The 12,937-nt window shown below is 41.2% G+C and overlaps 2 protein-coding genes across 3 annotated transcripts in view; both read right to left on the bottom strand.

Moving 5' to 3' along the window:
• The window catches only part of tmc2a (transmembrane channel-like 2a), a 26,057-nt gene extending 20,086 nt beyond the window's left edge, over positions 1–5,971 (bottom strand). Inside the window, exons 1-2 of the mRNA XM_034896977.1 lie at positions 5,834–5,971; positions 2,178–2,343 (exon numbers count right to left, since the gene is read on the bottom strand). Coding sequence (XP_034752868.1) covers positions 2,178–2,343; positions 5,834–5,971 — 304 coding nt within the window. The remainder of the gene's footprint in view (positions 1–2,177; positions 2,344–5,833) is intronic.
• Positions 5,972–6,272: 301 nt separating this feature from the next.
• LOC117959796 (AN1-type zinc finger protein 5-like) lies at positions 6,273–12,243 on the bottom strand. Of its 2 annotated transcripts, none has more exons than XM_034897073.1 (6): positions 11,940–12,222; positions 8,736–8,917; positions 8,473–8,620; positions 7,967–8,070; positions 7,649–7,777; positions 6,273–6,474 (listed from the first exon to the last, which is right to left on the bottom strand). In XM_034897073.1, exons 2-6 carry the CDS (start codon positions 8,890–8,892, stop codon positions 6,326–6,328), a joined length of 687 nt encoding a protein of 228 aa, XP_034752964.1. In that variant the 5' UTR covers positions 8,893–8,917; positions 11,940–12,222; the 3' UTR covers positions 6,273–6,325. The 2 variants fall into 2 exon arrangements, with proteins under 2 accessions (XP_034752964.1, XP_034752965.1); XM_034897074.1 differs by lacking the exon at positions 6,273–6,474 and adding an exon at positions 6,485–6,698 and having other exon boundaries at positions 11,940–12,243.
• Between the last annotated feature and the right edge of the window lie 694 nt (positions 12,244–12,937).

Consider the following 12,937-nt stretch of genomic DNA (forward strand, 5'->3'; position numbering starts at 1 on the left):
AACATGCTCCATTTACAGAAGCCATGTGCACGATTTTTCAATCCATTTGGTAACTGAATGCCTAAAAATGTGTCCATTATCCTGGAGAGCCTACATACAACTGGTGGAAATCAGATTGACTGAATGAAGGTTAAAGCCAATCACCATAGGCTTCACTTTTCAGACCCTGAAGACTCAGACACTATTTTTACATTTCAGGGTTGCCAGCTGTGTTTTGTCATACACATGTATGCCAATGAAAAAGTTGATCACAATAAGTAAGATTTATGTGTGTTTTTTCATTATTAATTCCTGAATATATGTTAAACTTAACCTACTTGTTACTCTTTAGTAAATCTCCAAGTAAATCTCCTAGTAGTCCTGTAGTTTACAAAAACTAAACATACTGCAGGAATTCAAGATTTTTTCTTTAAATTTGGGCACATTTGTGATGTTGACACGCATTTCTAAACACCTACATGTCTAAAAATCATCAGATGTTTTTAAATCAATATTTCATGTCCAGTATGAAAGATGCATGAGCAATTAAAAGTTAATGGATCAAGTGTAGCGAATGCTGTATTATCACTTCACACCCGTGACAGGGCTACAAACTGTGTGTATTTCACATAAAGACTGTAAAATAAAATGTTTAATGCTAGGCCTACTGTCTGTCTGTGGAAGCTGTTTCCATGTTTTTGTTTTGTTCTAACGATGTTCTAATGTTCTGGGGCGGCTGGGAGCGGTTGCCTGCCAATTAGAAGGTTGGTGGTTCAATCCCTGGCCCTGTGGTACCATGTCAACGTGTCCTTGGGCAAGACACTGAACCCCGGGTTGCCCCCGAGGCTGCGCCATCGGAGTGTAAATGTTAGTGTTTATATGATGAGCAGGTGGCAGCCTTGGCCACGGTGTATGAATGTTTGTGAATGTTGAATGTTTCCTGGATGATGTAAAAGCGATTTGAGTAGTCGTTAAGACTAGATAAGCGCTCTATAAATACATATGGGGCAATATGGATCCCCATTATCTTCAGCATAAGCTAAAAGCTTTTCTTCCTGGGTTCCTGCGACCGGTCGTGTGACAATAAAATTTACAACATCACATTACACACCATACACACACACAGACATTACACAACATTTCACAAAATTCAAATCATATTTCAATTTTTACAGCCAATGCAATTAATCAAAAGAAAAGAAAATACATTACACTACTCCGAATGGATATAAGAGATACCATAAAGCCGTGTAACAGACTCTCTCTAAATTGGTATTGAAGTTTGAAAGTAATATTTCTTAAGTATTTCTTTAAACCCACGCCGAGTGTTTTGTTGTTTGATAGTATTTGGGAGATTGTTCCATTTACACATTGCTCTTCCTGACTGAACGTTAAATTGATTTAGTTTAAAATAAAACTAGCTCGCAGCCTACTGCATGCCTTGTTGGATAATGATGTTGTTTATACAGTATACATACACATATACAAATATATATACATACATATACAAAATATGCACACATATACGGTATACATACACACACACATTTATATATCTATATTGTATATAATATGTTTTAGTTGTTATAACATTAGTGATGACTGTACTGTACAAACAGTGCTGACTCTCATGTTTCAGAGTTAAATTTACAATGGTAGGTTCACATTTCAGGTTTTTTTTATTTAGCGTGTTTTATTTATTACCTTTAGTTTTTATGTTTGTCTTGTAAGAGTTTCATAATTCTACACCACCACAACAATTTAGGAGTCCACTCATGTTTGGATTTTGTTCTAGTGCTACATGTTGGATGGGATTGTCTGTGATGCCACCTAGTGGCTAACCAAGAGAAAACTGACCAAGAAATAACGCAAACACATTTACTCCAATAGATTACTTTACTTACGTATTATATACATTTTGTGTGTATACATTCGTGTCACACAGTGTGCTCCTGTTTTCTGCTTTAAATTTTCCAGATGTTCACAATCTGTGTATATTTTTCCTTGTATAACTTGTTTAGAATTTGTGCTCACATCTCTAATTTGCAGTGTGGTGTGTACTACTCAACAGTCAGTACTATCTATGATTGTAAGATTGAATTTCTCAAGCTCGTAATAAAAGCCTTCAACAATATTTGTTTTGACTTCTTGAAAGTACATTTTGCTGCCACGAGTGTGCGGCTCAGTTTCCCTTCTACTTGTCTTCAGAGTACTCAGGCTGAGGAACAGAAGAGCTGGTGACATTTTGGGCTGCTCCTGCTGCTGATGACTGAGTACTGCACGTCCGTTATCAATACGACCGGCCTCGTGTTGAGGCAGGGGAGCAGGCGTCATAGCGTGACCCAAAGCCAGATCCTGTTTCCCCTGCAGAGACACGAGGACCTGGAAACACAGACCTGTAGCAGAGCAACTGACAAACAGCCTGGACATATCAGCTGGAAACCTCACCCACCCTCTGTGAGTACATGTGTATTAAAACAATTTGAAAATCCAGCATTTTAAGGATAGCAATTTTCTTTGTGAATGAATAATGTATTGTACATAAATAAATGTTGTTCCTTAAAATACAGGGGCCATAATTACATACACCCTCATGTTAAATTCACATAGAGGCAGGCACATTTTTAGTTTTAAAGAAATTATGGAAAGTTCTCCATTCCTATCTCTAGGTATGGAGAAGGATATGTGATATGGGGGGGGGGGGGGGGGGGGGGGGGGGGGGGGGGGGGGGGGGGGGGGGGGGGGGGGGGGGGGCTATTTTAATTGTGTGTATGCTTATGCCCCCTGTATTTTAAGGAACATTTATTTATTTACAATAAATAATTCTTTAATTCATTTTCAATCAACTTCAGCATGGGTGTGTGAACTTATTCTAGCTACTATAGATACACATACAGTATGTGTGTGTATATACAGTGAGGAAAATAAGTATTTCAACACCCTGCTAATTTGCAAGTTTTCCCACTTAGAAATCATGGAGGGGTCTGAAATTGTTATTGTAGGTGCATGTCCACTGTGAGAGACAGTGGACATGCCCAATGTATGATTTTTTAACTATTTATTTGTATGATACAGCTGCAAATAAGTATTTGAACACCTGTCTATCAGCTACAATTCTGACCCTCACAGACCTGTTAGTCTGCCTTCAAAATGTCCACCTCCACTCCATTTATTATCCTAAAGTAGATGCACCTGTTTAAGGTTGTTAGCTGCATAAAGACACCTATCCACCCTATACAATCAGTAAGAATCCAACTACTAACATGGCCAAGACCAAAGAGCTGTCCAAAGACACTGGAGACAAATTTTACACCTCCACAAGGCTGGAAAGGGCTACGGGGACATTGCTAAGCAGCTTGGTGAAAAAAGGTCCACTGTTGGAGCAATCATTAGAAAATGAATTAAGCTAAACATGACAATGTCAATCTCCCTCGGACTGGGGCTCCATGCAAGATCTCACCTCGTGGGTTGTCAATGATACTAAGAAGGGTGAGAAATCAGCCCAGAACTACACGGGAGGAGCTGGTCAATGATCTGAAAAGAGACGGGACCACCGTTTCCATGGTTACTGTTGGTAATACACTAAGACGTTGTGGTAGGAAATCACGCATGGCACGGAAGGTTTCCCTGCTTTAACCAGCACATATCAAGGCCCGTCTTAAGTTTGCCAATGACCATTTGGATGATCCAGAGGAGTCATGGGAGAAAGTCATGTGGTCAGATGAGACCAAAATAGAACTTTTTGGTCATAATTCCACTAACTGTGTATGGAGGAAGAAGAATGATGAGTACCATCCCAAGAACACCATCCCTACTGTGAAGCATGGCGGTGGTAGCATCATGCTTTGGGGGTGTTTTTCTGCACATGGGACAGGGTGACTGCCCTGTATTAAGAAGAGGATGACCGTGGCCATGTTTTGAGAGATTTTGGGGAACAACCTCCTTCCCTCAGTTAGAGCATTGAAGATGGGTCGAGGCTGGGTCTTCCTACATGACAATTACCCGAAGCACACAGCAAGGATAACCAAGGAGTGGCTCTGTAAGAAGCATATCAACGTTCTGGCGTGGCCTAGCCAGTCTCCAGACCTAAACCCAATAGAGAATCTTTGGAGGGAGCTCGAACTCTGTGTTTCTCAGAGACAGCCCAGAAACCCGACTGATCTAGAGAAGATCTGTGTGGAGGAGTGGGCCAAAATCCCTTCTGCAGTGTGTGCAAACCTGGTGAAAAACTACAGGAAACGTTTGACCTCTGGAACTGCAAACAAAGGCTACTGTACCAAATATTAACACAGATTTTCTCAGGTGTTCAAACACGTATTTGCAGCTGTATCATACAATTAAATAGTAAAAAAAAAAATCATACATTGTGATTTCTGGATGTTTCCTTTTAGATTATGTCTCTCACAGTGGACATGCACCTACGATGAACACTTCAGACCCCTCCATGATTTCTAAGTGGGAGAACTTGCAAAATATCAGGGTGTTAAAATATTTATTCTCACTGTACTATAGAGCCACATACAGTACGTGCGCATATATATATATATATATATATATATACTTGTTTGTGTCACAAAATTCTGACCCTCTCAACATTGTCTTACTTAACAAACCCTGGAAAAACTTATCCATGTATACTGGGTATTTTACTATTTGATGTTAAATTTGTCCAGCCAGAGATTGGTGACTGATCATTGGTAGCTTATGGTCCCACATCTTCCAAATGGTACAGCATGGCTTTGGGAAAAAGATGGGACAGGACCTACCTGAAGGTTGGTTGTCCTAAGGTTTACACTTATCACCATTTCCCATTGACAGGGAACACTGTAAAATAACTATATACAGTATACACACAAAAACCATAAAGTTATATACAAATAAGCCAGTAACTAACATTTAAGATCAAACTGGCCAACAGCTTCATATTAAAAATAAAGAACAGAAGAATTCTTGTTTTTTATATTTGTGAACATAATTTATTTACATCATACATGTTTTTTTCTTTATTGGAAGATTACGCGCACCGCAGTATATAAATAAAGATGTTTGTACAAACTTGCATAACTAAAGGGTAAAAAACAAAAACACTCAGATAAAGCAGCCAGACAAACAAAAAAAAACTTTAAAAAAAAGAAAAAATTGATTAATAACCTACGACCACAGGTCTAAGTCACAACGGCACACAACCACTACTCACACGCCAGCCGTCCACATTTAAGCCTGCAAACACACACTCACAGACACACACACACTTATGTTCAAGACACAGTATGCAACAGTCCAACACTCCCAATATTGTGAATTTGTCAGCTCACTTTTTTTTCCTTTTTAAAAACAACACAAAAAGGGGAAATCATTCAATAGTGAAATAAAAGATGAAAATATTAGTGGAGCTAAACCCTTCTAAAGGCAAACATTAATACAAGTTTAGGCTACTTGTCATACAACAACACACGGCAGCATACACACCACTTTTCTGGAAAAACAAACTGCCAGGTGACTTGAATCGTCCTGTGTCTTCAGCGGGTGGTTTTACGGTCCGGACGCCAGAGCCCGGGTCAGAGCGGGGCGCAGCATTCAGCCCGAGACCAACAGAAGAAACAAGTAGACTGACAAACTACGTTTTGTTCTTAGTGATACACACACTCACGCACCAGGGTAAGAATATGTGCCCACAAGAAAAGGGCTTGCAACAAAGTCTCTTCTTTTAAAGTCTCTTGAGCAGTATGTCTGAGCTGTGTGTCGTGGCGGGGGGGGGGGGGGGGGGGGGGGGGGGGGGGGGGGGGGGGGGGGGGGGGGGGGGGGGGGGGGGGGGGGGGGGCACCGAGAAGCATTTTAGGTTGATAAAACTTACCAAGGACGCAAAGTCTGAGAAGTAAGGAGGGTTAAACTCTGACCTCACACAGTTAGGTGGAGGCCAAGAACAGAAAAAGACAATATTCATTTTGCTACTCAAGCCAGCAGAGAGCAAGCACGGCTGAGACGGCGCCATCGCCATCCGCAGTAAAAGTCTAAGAGTCCAAACAGGCCCAAGTGTCCGAGCTCTTTCCAGGCAGAGTTCAAACCAGCTCCGGAGGATCACATTACAGCCTGCATGGCCGTCAACTGCATCTTGCCCCCCCCCCGCCCTCACAAACAACCCTCCAGAACTAATGAACTCGCACAAACAAGAAAGAACGCTGAAAATAGAGGTGAACTTTTCATGCACTAGGGGGAAAAGTCTTGAATGTGTAACAAACAACGGGGAAAAAAAAACAGGTCCTTCAGGAAGAAGGTTGGGGTCGAGTCCATTTCTTTTCTTTTAAAGCCGATTGCTCTCAGTGTTCAAAGTAAAACAGAATCCTCTTCATATTCTCTGGATCTTGTCGGCAACAACCACAGGGTTCTCTTTGCGAATCTTGTCAGCAGCTTCAGCTTTATAGTCGTACGGACAGTTGTGCTTATCGGAGTAACGGTGAAGTCCACAGAACAGATTCCCACAGCGGCAGTCGAAACCTGGAGGAGGACAGACCGGGTCAGGTAGAGAACACTAGTGCTCACAAGGGTCAAACACCGGTAACCGTAGACATCCTGACACACATGCAACAGGATGTTGACCTTAAAAAGTCATATTTTGAAGTGACTGAAACGTAAAGGCATAGATCAATATTATAAATAAGTAACACTTAGCCATTGGACTTAACTGATGCCTTTTGCGGGATCTTTTATGCAAGGACGTTCTGTAAAACAAATTTAAGAACCCACAAAAAAACTTTAAATCAATAACTTCTTAAAGATTTTTGGGCCATTTTTTGCCTTTATTTGACAGTGAACAGGTAGACAGGTAAAGGGGGGAGGGGGGCACACACTGCTTACAACTCAGAATAGAGGAATAAGCTATTATTTGCCACAGATAATGGAACAGTTCACTGATGTGAAAGTCAATCTCTACATTGAATTGACCCCGAGTAGCGTCTTGCTCATCAACACGTTGACATGAGGCCGAAGGAGCCAGGGATCAAAGCACCAATCTTGTGGCCCCCCCATAGCGTCACATAGAATCAAAAAGATGTGTTTTGTTTAGGAGGTTTTGTGTTGACTGAATTGACCAACGCACAAATGAGTGTGTCATCGAGACGCAGCAGACAACAGCACATCTTAGACTGCTAAGATTATACCCGCTGTGTGGGTTCAAGCTGTTAGATAAGGTATGACTGTAAATTGACTATTTACATATGCGTGTGTGTGTGTGTGTGTTGTGTGTCCCTGCTGCTATAAGGATGGAAACAGAGCGCTATAAAGTTTGAGGGTGGTTACGCCGATACAGGTGCTCCTGAGTGTCGGACGTGGCAGACAACAGAAGAGCCTGGCGGGTCTAGTTTTAACTCATCTTGTTCTCCCATTTGATTTTTTGCTGACATAAGCAAAATACATTTGCTGCATAAAATCGACATGATTACTGTAGTTTTTTTCATCAGCTATTGCGAGACTTAAAGTTTTTAAGCGACTGGCGTTCTGCAGTCTGCGTGCTGTGCGGTGGATCCGGTGTGTCCTGGTTGCATCGGCGTTCTCAGCCAGAAACATTCAAACTAAAAACAAGTTCCTGTTTTCAGCGTGAACAAAAACAAACCTGTGACTGGCGCTGACATTTTCTGATGGCATTTCAATAGTTTCCGGTGTCATTTCTCACCTGTAAGGCCAACCTTTTTGCGGCACATAAAGCAGCGATTCTTTTTGGGTTTTGGGGGCTCCGGGGTTTTGGACTCCCTGCTGCCAGCCGTGGAGGGATGAGAGGCTGAGGATGTGGGCTGAGTCAACACTGGAGACACACAACAACAACACCTAACTTAGTGAAGTACCTCTCACTCGTTTATATTAGCATTAATGTGTAGGGTTTATACTTAAAATAACCAGAGATAAATCTGTTTTTAGCCAATCATATGAATTGCATCTATAAAATCCTGGTACTGTATGACCTTAATGGACCTGCCCTCTAAATCCAACCCACCTGGCTCTGGGAGCTCCACGCTGCTCCCTGATGCTCCTTTCTCCTCACAGCAGAGGCTCATCTCGGTCATCTGCTGCGTTACAGACATGGTAGTTGAAACCCCACTGCACAGGATAAACGAGACAAAAAAAAGAATTACACTCTTGAACTGTGTACATATCACACGCACACCTACCATTATTGTGTTGCTTGATTGATTGATTGGATACATATATTAAACGCTGATTTTAATTGGGCTCTTTAGATTTGCAGTGCTGGTTTTTGCTGACATGTATTCCTTTGCTGCGTGCTTTACGGTAGATGTTGAGTATGGTTTGACAAAGCTATTTTATTTTTATTTTGTACTTAATATTGGTCAGATGGACTCCAACTGGCACTCCTCTTCATTTAAGTGTCAAACCACTTAGACGTCGAGTCCATATCGTGTTCCAACTCCCCATTTCAAAACTGCGCCCTCACAAGCTTCGTCTGAAGGCGGTATTTTACACTGTGCTGGACCCCCTCACCTGAAAGCCACGGAGGCAGCAGCCTCAGCAGAAGCTGCGGCCTCAGCTGCCACCTCGGCAGCAGCCACGGCAGCAGCTGCAGCATTATTCAAGGTGGCCCCTAACCTCTGGATGGCAGAAGCCTCGGCCGTGGGGCCACTGCCGCTGCCTGAGGGAGAAAATTCCAACGTGTGTTACTGTCAGATACAGAGGCTGTGAGTTGTTCCTTAGCGCACGTGGAAACAACATAAAAAAACAACTGTGACACACACAGCAGGTCTTACCCATAACGCTCATAGAACCGACTCCTCCATTGTTCTGCCTTGACAGGTGCTCCTTGTGGCACACGGAGCACATGCCATTAGTCCTAGGGTTGCCATAGAAACCACAGCCATTAGCACAGAGCATAGGAACCGGACTCTGATTGGTTTCCTGGGCCATTGTGATGTCTGCCTGGTGAGCTGACCTGGAGACAAAAAGCAAAGACACTACGTACAATATAATAACAGGGGGAGAACTGGCCTAAAGAAATTATTTAAAAAGACTTAATTAAAAGTAAAATAGCTTCACTGAGTGGAGTCACTTGCACAAAGACAGAACTTATCCCTAGAAGTGGCTAAAATAACACGACATTTACAGTTGTTCAAAAAACTATTCAAAGGGATCGATGGGAAGGTTCTCCTTAAACCAAAGTGCTGTGATGATACAGTGACTTCCCTAGGTTTGTGGAAGACTTAAATTTTTAATTAGTTTTATTGAACTAATTAATTAGTTCAATAAAACTAATATCCCATTTGCCTTTAAAATAATATATTATTATTATTTTTATAAATGTGACCTGAATATTGGCTTTTGAATGGGAGTGCTAGCGGCACTCCTAAGATAGCATGTAAATCACTATTTTTAAAACACTAAGAAGGCTCGACAAAATGAAACGTTGCTAAGTATCACCAGGACTCTACAAATGAACTCAGTATTGAGCTCATTGTTTGTGTGCAGAGTTAAAAAGAGTAAAAAGAGAGATTTTAAAAACGTAATGTAGAAACTGTGTTTCCGGTTGCCATCCATATTTACCTCGTAGTTGAAAAAGGAGCCTCATATAAGAATGACATTTCCTCCTATGGAGTCCGTTCATTCGGAGATTGACACTTTTTGACCGGCTAGAGTGAGTCTTTCAAACCCTTTAGTAAACTCTGTGTACACAAACAATATTCTCATTGCTAAGTAAGCAAATTTTCATGTTGTGTCAAGCATAGTTAGTGTTTTTACAATACTGATTTAGATGCTATCGTAAGAGTGCCCCTAGCACTCCCATTCAAAAGGACACTTGACCGAAAATGATAATATGGTAAATCTTAAAAGTGGCATTTCCGTCCTAATTGTTTGTTTAAACAAAAGTTTGACTCAGGTGCATTCACAAAAAGACCCTAGGTTGCATTTTGCCAAGAGTTACGCTTTAACTGCTCCTCAGGTCTCTGCAGCGTAAATCCAGACAGCTAGCTTGTTCCACCACAACAAGTTCTTTCCAGAGGCTATTTTGCAGAGGCAACGCCATTGCATCTGGCTTAGCGCAGGTCAAGTTTATTATAACTGATAATCATGTTAATTAACAAGGATATGTAGGGCTGCAAATCATGCCTTTTAACATTTGTATGTCTAAAACCAGAAATATTGGCTAATTTTTACAAAGTTAGGGGTTTCTTCAAGTTGAACATAAGGTAGAAGTCCCCACTTCTCAAGCCAAAGTTTCTCAAGTAAATATAACACCCATCAGCCTCATTATTACAATAAAGGAAGTTGTTGGAATAGCTCTTGAAAGGAAGGCCGTTTATAATCATTGGTAAAGCATGGGGTAACCAGAAAGAGAAGTAATCAAATTTGTAATGTGATTACTTCTCTTTCTGGTTACCAGAAGAGTTAGTTGAGGTTTGGTGGAATTACATCTGAGTCCTTCTTCTCTCCATCAGAACACTACACTACACTACACTGCTGCTGCCATCTGCACTTTCCCATGTGTGTGACACTGGCTGTGTGCAGTGTTCCATGCAGCTACAGCCTCACATGGACCTGTGCATGATGGCTTTCCACTGTCACGGGAGTGCAATGTGATCTAAGAGGTGGACACTCTCAGGCTACCTCAATACAGTACAACTGTAAGCACATCTATTTATAGACAACCTCTAGAGCCCTGTAAACAGCTGGTATCATGCCATAATGTGTATCCTCGACAGAGTAGGTTTCCCCATCAAAGATAGCATCAGCTCTCTAACCCAGGGAGAAAACACATTACGAAAACAGGTATTGCCAACTCCTACACGGATTCTAAAAAGATTACAATATTCGGTACAACACCTGTAGATCGCATAAAGAGTCGAGCACGTTTACCACTGAGAGTGAGACAAAAGCCCAAATCACTCACTGCCCCCCAAAGATGTAACGTTAGTGCTACTAGCAATATGCTAAGGTCAAACTAGCCCTTGGCTCAGTAACCTCATCCTTACTTAGATTTAGGCAATGTATTGGTTTAAGCAATCATACAATTTACGTCGGACAGTCTTCGGTTGCTTTGTGACAAACACTGGGCCACAGCCGTGTCACTTCTAACGTAACAAATCCACTGAGTCATGCTAGCAAGCTAATGGCTGCTCCTAATGTCTTTGTATTAAAAACGATGCTACATAGCAGGGCGAACAGTAACACCTCTAAATCGAATTAAACACATTTCTAGTTAAAAGACGGGCAACCAAATCGCAGTTTATTTCTATGTGGTTTAGTTCAATGTCTCATATGCTAACGAGGGTTAGCCACAACAACAGTGTGAGCAGATTCTCGTGATCTTGCTAATGTTAGCATGCTAGTTGTTAGCTAAATCTTAAAACTATTAGCACGTTTGTTTCGTTGGCTTTGTAGGTTCTTTGTTTAGGTTCCCAACACAAACATCTTTACAATAACTTAGCCATAATACGAGGGTTATCATAGAAAAATACGTTCATGTGTCAAAACTCTTAAGCAGTGAACTCAAATAATCGACAAACCTTGATGTAACGTTAGCCACCAATATACAATGCTGAGAACTTTAGCTGTGTATCTGGTGTTCCTGGCCGAGCTAAATACAGGTCGTCTTTATTTTAAGTTCGTGACAAGTCGGTGTCGTAAAATACAAACCAGAGACATCGATGATAATGCTATTATATTGTTAATGGTTAAGTTAGAAGCTAACGTTAGCTGCTATAAAATGCTAAAGCTGTAGCTAGCTCATTTCAAACCTCGCAGTTTGAGAAAACTTTTCAGCGACACGTGTTAACCAAACGTATTAAATCCTCTCTAGCCTAGTTTAACTTTTGTCAACGTCAAGGCTTTTGTTAATCGCGTAGGATAATGTAAACGACAACTTACAATTTGACTTTATTAGTCTTTTACTGTTCACTTCAGAAACTTCCCAAACAACCACGTATGCTAGCTGGTCATGGTTTCACTAGTTAACTTACCTTTAGTCGGAGAAACGTCGGTTTTTCTTAAAACTTTTTGGGGATTGAAGGAATAACGTTAACGGAGTTGATATTGGAGCTAACTAACTAGGGCCGTCTAGGTGAGTCGTTGTTCGTGATTTTCAGTCTTTTACAAATAGGACTCCACTCCGCCTAGGAGCACTGGTGGCTACTTTCACAGACGACTTGACGTCCTCTGTCGCCGATTTGTGTGGGCGGCATCTGTTTTGTTTTACGTGTTGCGTTTGCGTCCTCTGTTTTCCGGTGGACGTCACGGAAACCTGTGATCCTCTGATTGGAAGTCAGGGCCACAAAATATTTCAGGCAGTAAACAACATAGACATAATAAAGAGTAGACGCCGCATTGGCTGCTGAGTGCAAGATTTCCAGCCGCCATCTTGGACCGGTCATACTCGTTACTTAGCAGCAGAAGACACAAGCAGCCAGAGCACTGTGCAGAATATTCCTGCTCAGATCGGCGGATTTTTTTATCTTATCTTTTTAATTCTGGGTTCTGTAAATCATCTTGAGTCTGTGTTTTGAAAATTGCTACATAAGTTAAGTTTTGCGAGTTTTAAACGGAGATTCAAACAAGTAAATGTGCAGTTTAAATAAAAACTACCACTTTCATTTCATACTGCTACTTTGAATAAGTAGGCTACTGGTACGGGTGCTTTTTTAGGAGTGAAAGATACATCAACGCAGTATCGTTACACAGCACATTTTTATAGAAGTGAGTTTAACCTATACATTATTCTGGGGGTCCTAAAGCAGCCTCATGCTTGAGTTGTTATTACATTGGGATTGTGTCTGGTTTAGTTGGGATTTTTTTAAGACTTGCACGTTACTCTTATAAGATATATATATATATATACACAGTGGGTACGGAAAGTATTCAGACCCCTTTAAATTTTTCACTCTGTTTCATTGCAGCCTTTTTCCAAAAAATCAAAAAAGTTCATTTTATTTCTCAGTAATGTACACTCAGCAACCCATCT

This window comes from Etheostoma cragini, chromosome 16 (assembly GCF_013103735.1).
Source record: "Etheostoma cragini isolate CJK2018 chromosome 16, CSU_Ecrag_1.0, whole genome shotgun sequence".
Lineage (NCBI taxonomy): Eukaryota > Metazoa > Chordata > Actinopteri > Perciformes > Percidae > Etheostoma > Etheostoma cragini.

What these genes read in the sequence shown, in the direction of transcription:
- LOC117959796 (XM_034897073.1), bottom strand. Translation starts at nt 8,892, where the DNA reads ATGGCCCAGGAAACCAATCAGAGTCCGGTTCCTATGCTCTGTGCTAAT. An exon ending in CGGTTCTATGAGCGTTATGG is followed by an intron (nt 8,621 to 8,735) that starts GTAAGACCTGCT and finishes TTTCTCCCTCAG; the next exon opens with GCAGCGGCAGTGGCCCCACG. An exon ending in CAAAAAGGTTGGCCTTACAG is followed by an intron (nt 6,475 to 7,648) that starts GTGAGAAATGAC and finishes GTCCTCCTCCAG; the next exon opens with GTTTCGACTGCCGCTGTGGG.